We start from the raw sequence: 14,390 nt of genomic DNA, 5'->3' as shown, positions 1-14,390 counted from the left end.
CTGTGTCGGATGGAGCATTTCTGTAAATCAAAAAGGTTAATAATGTATGACATCACGCCGGGCAGTGGAAAGGAAGCCCATGTTTGGTGCTCCTCGGCACGAATGTTTGAATTTCTTTCATGGTGCGGCATCTGAACAGCTACGCAAAGCGTTATATTACAGCGAAGCTGTATATGGCTAGCCGATTCGTCCGTCCGTCCGTATGTCGGTCGCCTATATGCCGAAAACTCCTCCGGTGCAACCCCATGCGCATGCACGCAAAGAAAAAACAGAGAAAGAGAGGCGCGCTATTATCCAACACTACCTATAGCTAGTGTTGGGCCTGTTTACTCCGATCCATGACGGCACGCTACCTGGCACGACATTTCCATTGACAAGGCGGGCCTCATCAAAGCGGTGACGTCAAAATCACTGTTGCCTTCTTGGGAGCATTCCGATTAGATTCTATGGCAGTCGGGCCAGGTAACATGGCGTGATGGATCGGAGTGAAAAAGCCTTGTGCAATCTAGGTGGTGTTGGATTAGCTGCGCCAGTAGTGACGTCGTTGCTCTCTGTCTCAGCCGAGCGCGCTCAGCAGTTTCTCGCCGGCTCCGATATGGGTATGCCACGCGTAATACGTGCTCCTTAGGAGCAGGCAGCTTTCGATCAGCAATTCCGCGAGCAGAACCGGGAACGAGCTCGTCCATGCAGCAAGTGCGTACCGATGATCCGGCAGCCTACCAAGCCGTCGTTTAATGAGCCATCGAGATTAACCCAGGGATAAACACCTGGGCCGCACGTTTCAGCTTCGCTGGTTAACAATCTGTAAGGAGTGCTTGGCGGTCATTTTTTAAAAATTTAAACTAACATCTCGCCCCAGCTTACATGCGTGCGCATCTCTAAATCTGCTTTTTTTTTTACACCGTTAAAGCCGCGAAGGCATGCACATGCAACCTATAGCGCATGGAAGAAAGGCGAAAGCCAAACAAAGCGCCCTTCCATGCTTCTGTATCTTTCTTAATTAAAAATGGAAAGAAATGTGGCAGGGACGAACGAGATGTGAACATATCAGAGTGGTTTCAGAAGCTAGTTCACTTTTATTCGCCAAGAATTATACAAGCAGCACACAAGACTGATCCAAGTATTTATGCTTGAATGGATCAAAAGTGGTAAATTTTAAACTGTTCAAAAGCGATGCAGTTTTATTGAACGACTGGAAAGGGAAATTATGACAAGACTAGAAATAATCTCAGGGTACTGGAACACAGTACATTCGTCAAATCTTTAAAATACGCTACGGTGATTTTCAGTGTAACGTTATATTGTAGATGTAAACTGACGAAGGAAGCTTACAATATTATATTTTGGAAAATATGGAAGGCGTAGCCACCTAACTGAGCTATTGCTTCAGCGAAATTACAAGATTTAAAATGGGCACAAAAAACAGCTGCATAGTCAGTATGTGTAACATCTTGACAGGACAATTATACAACTGTACAGCAGCTTTTATCTAACCTACAGGAAACACTAAACAGACGCAAGAACACTTGCAAAACACTATTTTTCAAAATGTAACGCATTTAAACAGACTTATCCTGCAGAAACTGTTTGTAGCTGAATAATTTCCTGATAACCATTCTTGAGGTCACTGATTTTGACCGTGCATTAGGAGGTAGATTGTTGCATCAGTTTATCTTGCTGTAGACATCTTGGAAAAGTGGGTTATGTTTTAACTTTTCTTGTTATAAGAACATTGAGAATGTATTCCTTTCTTGTGCTTGATACTGATATTGCTCGCCGTTATGCCTGAGTATTACCTTATTTCCCACTGTATTGTCCATTCGAGCTGTACGTTGGACACGTTCAAGTAGCATAGTTCAATATTTCCACAGCTGCTTGAGTTATGCCAGCCCGCTGGGCTTTGAAACAAATAAACATATAGATGAAGACCTTGTGAAAGCATTGAAAAACCACCATTAAGCAAGGTTCGAAATATATAAAGCATTCTGTAATATTTCTTAGCATGAGTCGGCAGTATATGTGAATACTCACTGAAACTCATTCATCATTTTCTTTCAGGCTTCGCGCTCACTGTCATACTCGCGTCTAACACACTGACAGGCAGTCACTCATGTTCGTACTCACTCGCACCAACATGCACTTATTCACAACTCATGCCTAATCCCATTCACAAGTACTCCCTCGCGGTCATACTCACATCAACTTACACCCTTCGTTACTCCCGGTCATGCTTCACGCCTTTGAAAGAATGGGTGTACTCGTGTGTGATTATGTTGACATGGTCTTCTAAGCATCGAACGAGAAGAGAGGGAACAGAGAGGCCCGGTTTTCGCGAGTCACAACCGCATAAAGCCAACAAACAATGACAGTGTCTTCGTGACGTGCGGAATGGCGTTTCTCACTTGAGCACGGGGGTGTTGGTCAGTAGTTCCATCATGAATTCGTTTCGTGTCTGTTGTCAATGTCTGTTGGCTTTATGCGGTTGTGACTTACGAAGAGCCCTTCTGTTCCCTCTTCTCGTTCATCACATAGCGAGGGTCTTGTCTCCGGTAGTTTTGACGCCTTCAGGTATGCGGAAGAAGGGAAGTTCTACATCCGCTGCCAGGACAGTGAGTAGTGAAGCTGGCTAACGCTCCTGAAGTTAACTCTAGTACACATAAATAAATACCCCGGAAAGTGGATGGAAAAACGGGCGCCGCAATAGCCAAATTGTTAAGAGCATCACACGCGTGATTCGAAGACGTGGGTTCGTAACCCACCTGCGACCAGTTGTTTTTTGTCCAATTTCGTTTTCACTTATTTATAATTTCTACATTTCATTTGAGTAAGCAAGTCATTCCCCTGTGTTTTCCTTCTTGCCGTTGTCTGTTGGCTTAATGTAGTTGTAAGTTATAAGCAAAGTGTCTTTTATCAAATGCTTAGCAGTTAGCAGGGTTGTGAGAAACTTCGGCAGCTAACAAACGCCTTGGCTGTGACATCTAATAGCACATAACTCTTTCCAGTCTTCTATTAGATGTCCGTACATAGTTTGCTTCTTTATAGACACACTAACTCTGCGCTGTTTGGCTAGAGCGTTGCGGGGAGAGGAAGTCATTTGCTCGCACAGTGCTCTCGCAATGCGTAGAGGGACGTTTCAAGAATTGATGATTTGCACACGTAAAGTTTTCTACTGTACAATTTATTTCTACAAGAAGGCACATCCTAGCCATGGTAGCCGTGGCCGTGGCCGTAGCTGATGACTTTGTATCCGTACCCATGACCGTAGCCCCCGTGGCCGTATCCTCCATAGCCGCCGTGGCCATAGCCGCCGTAGCCACCATATCCGCCGTATCCACCGTAACCTCCGTATCCTCCATAACCACCGTGGCCGTATCCGCCGTATCCTCCGTAGCCACCGTATCCTCCGTAGCCGCCGTATCCTCCGTAACCACCGCCATAGCCTCCATAGCCGCCGTAGCCGCCGTAACCTCCATACCCTCCATGGTAGCCAGCCATCGCGACAGCGAATGCAACGCAGAGGGTCAGCAGAGCCAGCTGGAAAGGTGCCATTTGGTCACTTGATTTTGAATCTACTCATGTATTTGGTTGCACTGGAAGTGTTGGCGCCTCGCGTCGCCAGTTCCTCAATCACAATTTGCCGCACGATGAAAAGCACGGAAATCAGGTTTTACGCCTGTGTGTGACACAGCAGCGCCGAAAATAAAACAACAGGAAATGTCGGTAGTAAAACACAAGAGCGCAAGAGAAAATAGACAAAGAAACGCTTATGATAAGCTCGGAGGTAAACTCAGCAGGGGCTCGAACAAGCGAGAGCAACAGATAAAAATTCACCAAGACTGTAGCTTACCAGAGTGATACAAGTGCGGGAATCGAACACATGCTAAATCAAAAAGAAAAGCAGAAATAAGAATCGGGAGGTGGCCCTAAGTCCCATGCAATGAAGGTGGAGGAAGTACCCAAACTGCCATGGAACACTTTCTTCAAACTGCTGTTTTGTCAAAAAATAAAAATAACTTCATGCAGTTTTTCATCCACTCATGCACGTCGCTGTTTTATGAGGTTTGTAGCGTCCTTGGTAAATACAAGTAAAGAAACGAGCTTTCTGTTTACTGAGCTGATCAAATGTTGGTAAAATCATTTCAGTACGGAAATACAAATTGAACGCCAGCGGGACGCAAATGCCTAAAGTCACTGATCAACTTGGTGTTCAGCTAAGCGTGGCAGTCGTAACGGAATCACCACGTTTTATAGCGACGCTCTCTACGTTCTCACCACGTCGAGTCACGATCCATAAATCACTTCATTCACTACAACGGCGGCGATGTGTGCAGGTATCATTAGCCACCACGAAACGCGTTCGAAATGGAACACGATCACTAACATGAAGACGTGGTTTCTGAGCAATCAGAGTACTGATTGACGCGCTTCGGGTTTCGTTACAAACTACTTCAACTACAACACCCGAGTGGAGTGTTCGCGTATTGATGTCTCACGTGAGATTCATGCAATCAGGGATGATGTGTGACTTACTTCGTGGCGCCGGGACTGTGCTTCATTTCCTTTTTTTTTAGTTTTTACTTGCGATACATATGAACGCGTTAAGGCTGCAAGTGGATTATAATAAAGAGTGACTGCTTCGTTCCGGTTCTGTTCAATACGCATACAAACGCACGTTATGCCTCACCCCTGTTATCCGAGAATGACTTTGGTGGCACCAGGTGCATGACTGAACAGTAAAAACCAAATTTTTGGTTTGCTAGTATCGTAAATGTAGATTTGAGAATCATAAATATATGCATCCGAGGTTAGAAATGCCGATATAGGTTTCAGTGTCGAAACCTTTGGTCTCAAAGAAAGCCAAGTTTGCTAATCTAGAATTGATATTCTGGTAAACATTGATTTCAGCACTCACTTGTCGAGTAAGCTACACTCTCCCCGAGCGATCATATGAGTTTTATCTTACCAGGACCTTCATGTTTCTCCCGTGTATAGCTGGCGGATGGCGCGTGTTATCCGAGAGCGTCCTTTGCACTGCAGGCAAAGATCGGCCGGTGTGTTCACATGGACCTGCAGCGCCCATATATATATGCCAGTCCCCAGCACTATGTCTCGCATACCCCTTTCCTGTCGTAATGCGGCAGCTTACGTCACACCCTCTCAAAGTACGTGAGAAAGAGGGGGACATAACCGCACTTTTGCGGCTAGACTGGAAAAATGCGCGCGGAAGCATTTTGCTACCATGTCAATAGATTTCTTTTCTTTTCCATTTTGTTCGTCCGTCCTATTTCTCTACCTAGTACACGGTGTTCGCACGCCGACAAGCTGGAAACAACAATGTCAAAAGGAAAAGTAGTGGTAAGGTATCCATATCCCCGCCACCACAAAACTGACACTCGTAATTGCGCAGTAGCTTAGAAGCATAAAGAATGGCATTTGTTACAACGCGGCCCCCTCACATTTCGAACCGAACGCCGGGAACCGAACGAGTTGCGTTAACCTTGTCCCCCCCTTCTCCGGTTCTGCCGGGGCCTCTCAGGATATCGGTGTCGGGTGCGCCGCACAGCTGGGCGTCGTGGCCGATGGCCCGTTACAGAATTCGCAGCCCGGCTATGGCCGCGCCCTCATTGTTCTCAAATCATGGACACCGTCGACTGCTCGGAGCGCGCCATGCGCTCTCACACGCCACCGATTTTCAATCGCCTATATATCGTCCGGGACTGTGAAACTGGGAGTAAAAGAATAAAATACAACCGTTTTTTTCTTTCAAGGTGGGCAGCGTGCGTTCACGGTGCAGTTTGTTGGTGGGCGATGTTGGTAAGCGGTTCGAACAAAGCGGCCGAATAAAAATAAATATGTGGAGGACGTACTTGCTTCTTGTTTTCCCCGAAATGCGTTGATCGGTTCAGTGAAGTTCTGTCGAGATATTGCGATTACGCTTCTGTCAGCTTGGCCATCGGTGGGCGACTGCTGGAATTGTGCCCGGGGTGCCGCCTGCAGGGTTCCCCAAAGGACCAGCTGCTGCTTGCTCCAGTTTGCCAAATTAAATTCCTCTGTGCAGTAGATGATCAACACATCGTGACAATGTGCGTGAACGGCATTCAGTATATGCGCGCTAGTTGCTCTCATATATGGACAGATCATAAGAGAGCTGGAGGCAGTGGGACGAGGGTGTATGAAAGACATACGCATATGCACACACACAAATGCAGACGAACAAGCATGAACAAACCTACCAGCACAATTACACAAACACGCACACACGAGCGTACTTACATAGACTCGCCCACACACGGGTGCACACATACGGAGACTTACACTCGCAGCACACACGTGCATGCAGAAACACACATGCTTACACAAGCACGCACATACACAGAAACCGGTTAACAGGCATATGCAGACACACTCGCACATATACACGAACACAAACGTGCACACACACACACTGCCACTGACGCACACGCACGTGCACACGCACAAATAATTGAACACTTGCACACACAAGCACGCACAGATTCGCACAAGCTCGCACATGTACGCACACGCACAGGAAATGACATGCGTAGCACTCAGAGGAAGCCACATGTACACAGGCAGACATTACACATACACTCATACAGACACTCACGAACAAGCACATAGATGCACACACATGCACGCGCATGGACTCGCAGACACGCACACAAGCACATGACAAACATGCACAAGCACGCATTTGAGTACGGATACACACACACACACACGCATGCATACACGCACACCTACTTTCACATGACCACACACACGCATAAACTGTATAAACATACGCACGTACTCCCACACACGGGACCAGACATATGTACACGCGCACACACATGCACGAACATAGAGCACACTCTCGCACAGACGCACGCATACACACGTGCATAAATACATATACATTCACACAAACACACCCATACAAGTACGCATGCTTATACATGCGCTATGCGCGTTTGCTCCCCGCATTGTCCCGTTTGTAGCGCTATTTAGTTCGAAGATACTTATACATACACGTACACACACGCATGCACGCACACGACAGACAAACAGACGCACCAAGTGACAAGCAAACATACGCGTGTGCACATGCACACTGATGCATGTAAATATAGCGCACAAAACCTTAAATTGCGAATAAGTTCCATAAGGTAGTAAAAATGCAGAGCGCGCGCTAGTTCTTTCATGGGGCGCATGGACATCGTTAAGAAGGCGCATCTCTCTCTTTCTCTCTCTCCATCTATACGTATATATATGTAGAGAGAGAGAGAGAGAAAACGAAGAGAAAGGAAACCGAGGGGCCCGATTTTTATTAATCATGTTATAAGAAGCAAATAAACAAAGACACCAAGGACAACACAGGGAAATTTTCTTCTACTTATTAATTGGATTAAAGTGCCGTAAATTATAGGTTAATGGAAATCAAAGTGGTTGAAAAAACAACCGGCCGCAGGTGGAATACGAGCACCACGTCTTCGCATTACGCGCGAGGAAGACGAAGTGCTTCTATTGTGGAACACATCTCGCCCGTCTCTGTGCTTTTCTGGACTTCTCACTGCAGCTGTAGGGTCTACAGCCCCCTCCGTCACGGTGATGGATGTGCAACACCCCGAGGATCCTCCCGGTTCCCGTTCACCCGCGGACATCGGTTCGAGGAAGCGAGGGAATACGTCCAGTGGTAGCGAGGACACAGAGCTGTACTCCGCATCAGGTGACGAGTCCTCGGAAGACAGCTTTCGACTTGTCCAATACCGCAAGGCCAAGCGAAGAATTATCAACTCATCTTCGGCGTCCAGCTCGAACACTGTGAAAACAGCGCCTCAACGATGGCCTCACTCCATCTTGTTTGTGCCACAGAACGCTACCGACAACCTGCGCGTCCTCAACAGGCAAGCCTTCTCTGTGTATCTCGAAAACACTGTGCCAAACGAGATCAAGGATGTCAGGATAAACACTAGGCGAAACATCCTGGCAATCGATGTGATGAACCCGAGCGCGCTGACCATACTACAACATGTAACGCAGCTGGGAAGCATCAAGGTCCGACCCATTATGCCAACGAATGGTGCCACAATAACAGGAGTGATCTATGACATTGACAACGAAATTCCTAATGCAGACCTCCCAGTTCTCATAAAACCAGCAAGTGAACACAACGTGATTGTGCATATTTGTCGCCTCGGCAACACACGTTGTGTGAGGCTAACGTTCAAAGGCGACTGCCTTCCACCCTACGTGAAGGTCGGCCACTTTCGCCATCAGGTTCGACCATTTATCCCAAGACCAATGCAATGCTACAATTGTCAGAAGATTGGCCATGTGAAGGGTGTCTGCAGAAATTCGGCCGTGTGCCCTCGATGTGCCGAACCCCACTCAGAAGGCAACTGCAGCGCAACCACATTGAAGTGTCCTAACTGTCAGGGTGATCACTGCGCCTCTTCCAAAGACTGTCCCCAGATCAAGAAAGAGATCACCATTCTTAAACAAATGGTGAGAGACAATTCTACCCACAAAGAGGCCGCTGTGAAAGTACGGCGAAGACGACGTCACCGTCGAAGGTCTTCACGACGGAAACCGTCAAGCTTCCAGGAAAAGTCAATGCGTCAAGCATCATCGTCAGCGGAAGTTTCCAGCACTCCGAACACCGATGTTGGAAGGGAGAATACTGCCAGATCTCTCTCCACAAAGGAATGGCCGCCACTTCCGCGTACACGACCGCCAAAAGAGCCGCAGAAGAAGCCGCCCCCTGTACAGCAAGGTGCTGTATCCGAGGAGTCGCGGAAAACAGATGAGCAAGTGATAGCACTTATTAGGCCTTTAATGAATGCCATTCGCGTGTTGCTAAGCAACATGCACACACCGTCTGCCAGAAGTGCGCTTCAAGTACTGGACGCTCTGAGTCCGGTGCTGGCAACCCTTGAGTAGATCATGGCTCCACAGCCACGGTCTTTTAGGGAAGAGGTCCGACAAGCAGCTGTTTTCCAGTGGAATGCGCGCGGACTCAGAGCGCGCCTTTCGGATTTCCGTCGCTTCGTGTACGCCAATATGTTTCCCATTATCGTCATTTGCGAGCCGAACTTATCGAACACAATCAGGCTTTCTGGATATGAATTATTCATGTCGTCAACTGTTTCTGAAAACAGTAAGGTTTTGGTGTGTATTCGCCGTGACCTCACCTACACTCATCAGCCTGTCCCACCTAATGACAATAACCAATATATATGCCTAAACGTAAGGAAAAAGAACTTGGCCTTTACTTTTGTGGGCGCATACCTATCTCCGTCAAGTCGATTTGATTACAAAAGACTACAAGACATCATTTCCTCAACCTCCCATCCCTGGGTCATCATTGGAGATTTCAACGCCCACCATACACTCTGGGGAAGTCCGATGATCAACGGAAGAGGCAGATCTCTGGTATCTTTCGCCTCCAGTAATGAACTTTGGCTGCTGAATGATGGAAGTCCTACGTTCTTACGTGGCTCCACGTACAGCAGCTGTCTTGACTTGGCTTTCGTCTCACGAAGCCTAGTCAGACGCGCAGGGTGGTTTGCGGACATAGAGACGCACGGAAGTGACCATATCCCCACGTACATCAAGATCAGAGGATTGTCGCCTTCCAAAATAAGGGATACGATCCAAAGAGTGGACTGGCCTAAATTTCAATCTATTATGGAAGAACACTGCGACGCCAATCCATCTTTCGACTTGGAAGAGGCAATCAAGAGCGCGGTGCAAGACACTATGCGTACTCTCACATGCTCTTCGAGACTGAATGACTTTGATGTGGAACTAGAACGACTTCGAGCAATCCGACGACGTGCTGAACGAAGATACCGACGTACGAAGACAATGGACGATCTACGGACCGCCAGGCGCACTCAAAAGAAGATACAGCGCCGGTTAGACAAGCTCGATTCGCAACGTTGGGCTGCCTTCTGTGAGTCGCTAGATCCACGCAAGCCTTTATCTCAACTATGGCGAACGGTACGCGGTCTCCGGACACTTCCCGTACAGCGATTCCCATTCAAAGCGCTTGCCCTCTCTCAAAAGAGATCGGAGATTGACGTGGCAGAGGATTTCTGCGCCAGACTATCCGGCCAACTCACAGCTACCAACATTCTATCACCTTCGAGCAGCTGTCCGCCACCACGTGATCACCGGTTGGATCTACCATTCTCAGGCCACGAACTTAAGGCAGCATTAGCTTTGTGTAGCCGCGCATCAGCGCCAGGACCTGACGGAATTTCCTACCGAGCTCTGTGTCATCTGGGAGAGCGAGCGAGAGGAGTTCTCCTCGAGGTGTACAATGAATCTTGGAGAAATGGCACGCTACCAACAACCTGGAAGACAAGTCGCCTTGTTCCACTGCTGAAGCCTGGCAAATCGCCGTTGGAGCTTTCATCCTATCGCCCGATCGCTTTGGCGAGCTGTGTGGGCAAAGTAATGGAGAGGATGGTCCTAGGACGTCTGGAGTGGTACCTGGAGTACCACAACACCTACCCAGATGCCATGGCGGGCTTCCGACGCGGTCGATCATCGATCGATAACGTCATCGACCTGGTCACCTACATTCAACATGAGAAATGCCGTAAGCGTCTCTGCGCTTCTTTATTCCTCGACGTTAAAGGGGCGTATGACAACGTTACGCATGAAGCCGTCCTCTCTGCTCTCGCAGAGGTAGGAGTGGGTGGTCGGATGTTTCAATGGATACGGAGCTATCTATCCATGCGATCCTTCTTTGTAAGGACCGAGGGAGGCCATACTTCTCTACATTACAGCTACCGCGGCGTCCCCCAGGGCGGTGTACTTAGCCCTGTGTTATTTAACCTAACACTAATTGCTCTCCTTGAGCACGTGCCAACCACAGTCAGGCTTTCAATGTACGCCGATGACATTTGCATATGGACGTCTGCAGTAACACGCCTACAGTTGAGAGCGAGAATTCAGAGAGCCGCCACACAAACTGTTATCTACCTCCGTAATCGAGGCCTGGAAATTTCCTCAGAGAAATGCGCACTAGTGCCATTTACGCGCAAACCCATGGCCAATTACAGTGTAATGATAAATGGTCAAATAATACGACGTGTCCGATCGCACAAGTTCCTAGGTGTCATAATCGACAGGGACTTGTCATGGAGCCCACACGTATCATACGTGAAAAAAAGGTTGGCAGGCATCTGTCACCTGCTCAAGTTTTTCGCTGGCAAGACCTGGGGAATGTCACCCAGTGCCATGTTGCAACTGTACAGGGTGCTTTTTCTAGGATTTCTGCGATAAAGCTTGCCAGCAATAAGCAGCACAGGTAAAACAAATGTACGCACAATACAAAGTATTCAGGGTCAAGTGCTCCGGATCTGTCTAGGCCTGCCTCAGAGTGCTTCGACAGTGGCTACAATAGCAATCGCTGGAGACCACCTTGTCAGGACCCACACTGAAATTGAAGTACTCAGGACACATATAAGGCATCTGGCCAGGACTCCCCGTCACCACCTGGCTTCCCTAACATCGGACAGACCACACACATCTTTCAGCCAGACGATAACCGCTTATAATGAGTCATTGCGAGCTTGTTTCACCCCGGCTGCGAGACCTTCGATTCCTCCATGGTGCCTCGCTCAGCCAAAAATCAACCTCGCTATACCTGGTATCTCGAAAAAAGCTGATCTATCATCGCCAGCCCTTAGACAGCTCACGCTACAACATTTGTACGAGAACTACCGTGATTCTACGCATATTTACACTGATGGATCTGTTCTTCCAAGCAGCTCCGCGGCGGCAATCGTCATACCAGCGAAAGCTACAACAATCAAATTTAAGACGACTCACGCCACAACATCGACGGCAGCAGAGCTCGCAGCGCTCTTTACTGCCCTTCAACACATTGGTGATGAACCACCACACAAATGGACAATATTCTGTGATTCGAAGGCGGCACTGCAGTCTCTACTGTCACCTTTACGACGCGGACCGCACGAACAGCTAATATTCCATATTACAGAAATGTTACAACATACAAGTGATGCAGGCCACGAAATAACCTTTCAGTGGCTTCCAAGTCATTGCGGGATTATCGGCAATGAACGGGCGGATCACGCTGCCCGCTCAGCCCATACTGAGGAGCGCCACGTCCCAATTCCTCTTTCTAGAACTGACGCAGCACGGAAGCTCCGCCTACTTGCTCGGCAGTGCACCGCGTCGCAATGGAATGAGCCACATTTAAAGGGAAGCTGAAAGGTTTTCCAGAAAAAATGAGTGAACATGTGTACTTAATGGTTCTCAAGCCTCCGATTTCGAATATCGTATCGAAATTGAGCGAAAGAAAGCGCAAATATATTTTATTTCGACGAAAAGTGCAGCAGCGGACACGCCCAGCTCGCGCGTCTCGTTTCCGCCTGTGATTGGTCGGGCGACCCGTGACGTCAACTTTAGCGACCGGCCGCTGCCGCTCCACATGATGCGCGGTGCCAGGTAGTTTGGTGCCGTAATGGAAAATTAAGAGGTAATAGAAAATTCAGAGAGACTGCGTTTTTCTGAAGAGTTCGGCGTTGCTCCCTACATGTACGAGCCGATTGCAAAGAGCCGGCCTCTCGAAGAAGCAAACGATGCTGGTGCGAGCAGTGCTTTCGACGAGAACGAAAGCGAAGTCTTGGGATCTCCTCGTGTTGGAAATGCTCTTTGGTGAGTATGTTTTTTGCAAAGCAATCTAGTGATCTCGCCGATCTTTCGTCGATCTAGTGAACTCGTTTCCGGTCAAACAACTTCAGTGTTGTGTTCCTGCATGCCTCCTCGTGGAACGTAAGCGGGGATGCGATCGTCGGCATTTGTGCGCTGTCCAAAGCTGTCGGCAACCTACAAAGACGGTTCGAACGCGTGAAAAGCTTCCCGGTTCATGCAGTACGTGTAGTGACCTTCATCTGTGCGCCATCCGCACACTACTCGTAACCGAAGTCGTAAAGGCGGCGAATTCCGTCGGCTACGTGAGACGGTCGGTTTCTCGCTGTGCGCGAGAGACGGGGGGAGCGTAGCGTCCTGGCGTGCGCCGACTTTCCAGCACATGCAAACTCTACATTTGCACTGCGTTATGGTAGCTGCGTGCAGGCTGTTTTACAACACACGTGCAAATAGAAAATTCGCGGCGCTTTGCGACGAAACCTGCGTCGAGGGCGGGAAATAAACATGCACCTTCCGTTCAGCGTGCTAACATGAAGGAGCTCGCAGTAAATCAAAATCCAGGTTTGGGCGAGTTCGTGTATTCATAAGGCCTTCCAACACCAGTTATCATCAGTCAGTCCGCACTCGTGCCGTCTTTGTTTTCGTTGCTCCGATCTTTTCACGCTGCGTTTAGAAAGCCTGCTAGTGGAAATTCTGGTGATAATCGTCGTCACGGAAGTGGTTGGAGCACACCAGTGTTGTTCTTGAGGGCTTGAAATTCTTTCGCTTTACAGCAGCCTCCCACTTCCTTAAAAGCTTCTTGTCTTGTGGGAAGCAATGGAAGACAACATCGTCGCGGCCGCTGGTGTTCGTGCAACCGTAGGATGCACAGAAAGACGGCATGATAGGCCCACTACATCAGTTGATGCTGCGCACGTTGACCACCACTCTACATACACACAGACGCACCAACAAAGAAATGCAGGGTCGATCGAAGCAGATTACGACGGTACGCACGCAGAAACAAGCACGGTCAGGCACGGTCACGCAGGCTGCGAAGGAGCAAAACACTAAAGTTGACGTCACAACACCGCGGTTTCCGGTCTCCGCTCGCATCGTCAGCGTCAGCAGCAGCGCGCGCCATTCGACGGGGGGCGGAGCTACAGCGCAATTTCAACCGACGATTACGTCGCTCCTATTTGAAAAAAAACCCCCAAATTTGACCTACATGGTTTATAAGGTTCCCGCATCCGTATATGAGCGTCTTATTGAATTCGACAGACTCTTCAGCTTCCCTTTAAGAAACACGCGACTGTACTCACTTGATCCCACACTAAGTCTTCGAGCGCCATCACAGCTTCGCCGTAGAGACGCCACGCTTTTATATCGACTTTGGTTGGGCGTTGCCTTTACTAAAGCCTATGCATTCCGCATAGGGATGACCGACAGCCCAACCTGTGACCACTGCGGCCTTGAAGAATCAATTGGCCATATCTTGTGTGCCTGCCCGCAGTACAGTTCCCAGAGGGCATGCCTTCGCCACGCACTTGACCAACTGGATGACCAACCACTATCCGAAAAATTAATTCTACAACATCGAAAGGACCTATCGTCACAGAAGAAGGCCGTGCAAGCGCTATTGCGCTTTTTACGATCTACCGGCCTGTGTGAACGACTTTAACTGGAACGCCATTTGTGTGTGCGCCTCCATGTGTGCG

General features: G+C 48.6%; 1 protein-coding gene across 1 annotated transcript; it reads right to left on the bottom strand.

Annotated features, from left to right (window-relative positions):
• Positions 1-3,157: 3,157 nt before the first annotated feature.
• On the bottom strand, positions 3,158-5,091 carry LOC135915357 (spore coat protein YeeK-like). The gene is made up of 2 exons (XM_065448388.1): positions 4,964-5,091; positions 3,158-3,534 (listed from the first exon to the last, which is right to left on the bottom strand). Exons 1-2 carry the CDS (start codon positions 5,078-5,080, stop codon positions 3,202-3,204), a joined length of 450 nt encoding a protein of 149 aa, XP_065304460.1. The 5' UTR covers positions 5,081-5,091; the 3' UTR covers positions 3,158-3,201.
• Between the last annotated feature and the right edge of the window lie 9,299 nt (positions 5,092-14,390).

This window comes from Dermacentor albipictus, chromosome 1 (assembly GCF_038994185.2).
Source record: "Dermacentor albipictus isolate Rhodes 1998 colony chromosome 1, USDA_Dalb.pri_finalv2, whole genome shotgun sequence".
NCBI lineage: Eukaryota > Metazoa > Arthropoda > Arachnida > Ixodida > Ixodidae > Dermacentor > Dermacentor albipictus.
The sequence above is the reverse complement of the archived record's forward strand: the minus strand, read 5'-3'. Positions and strand labels throughout refer to the sequence as shown.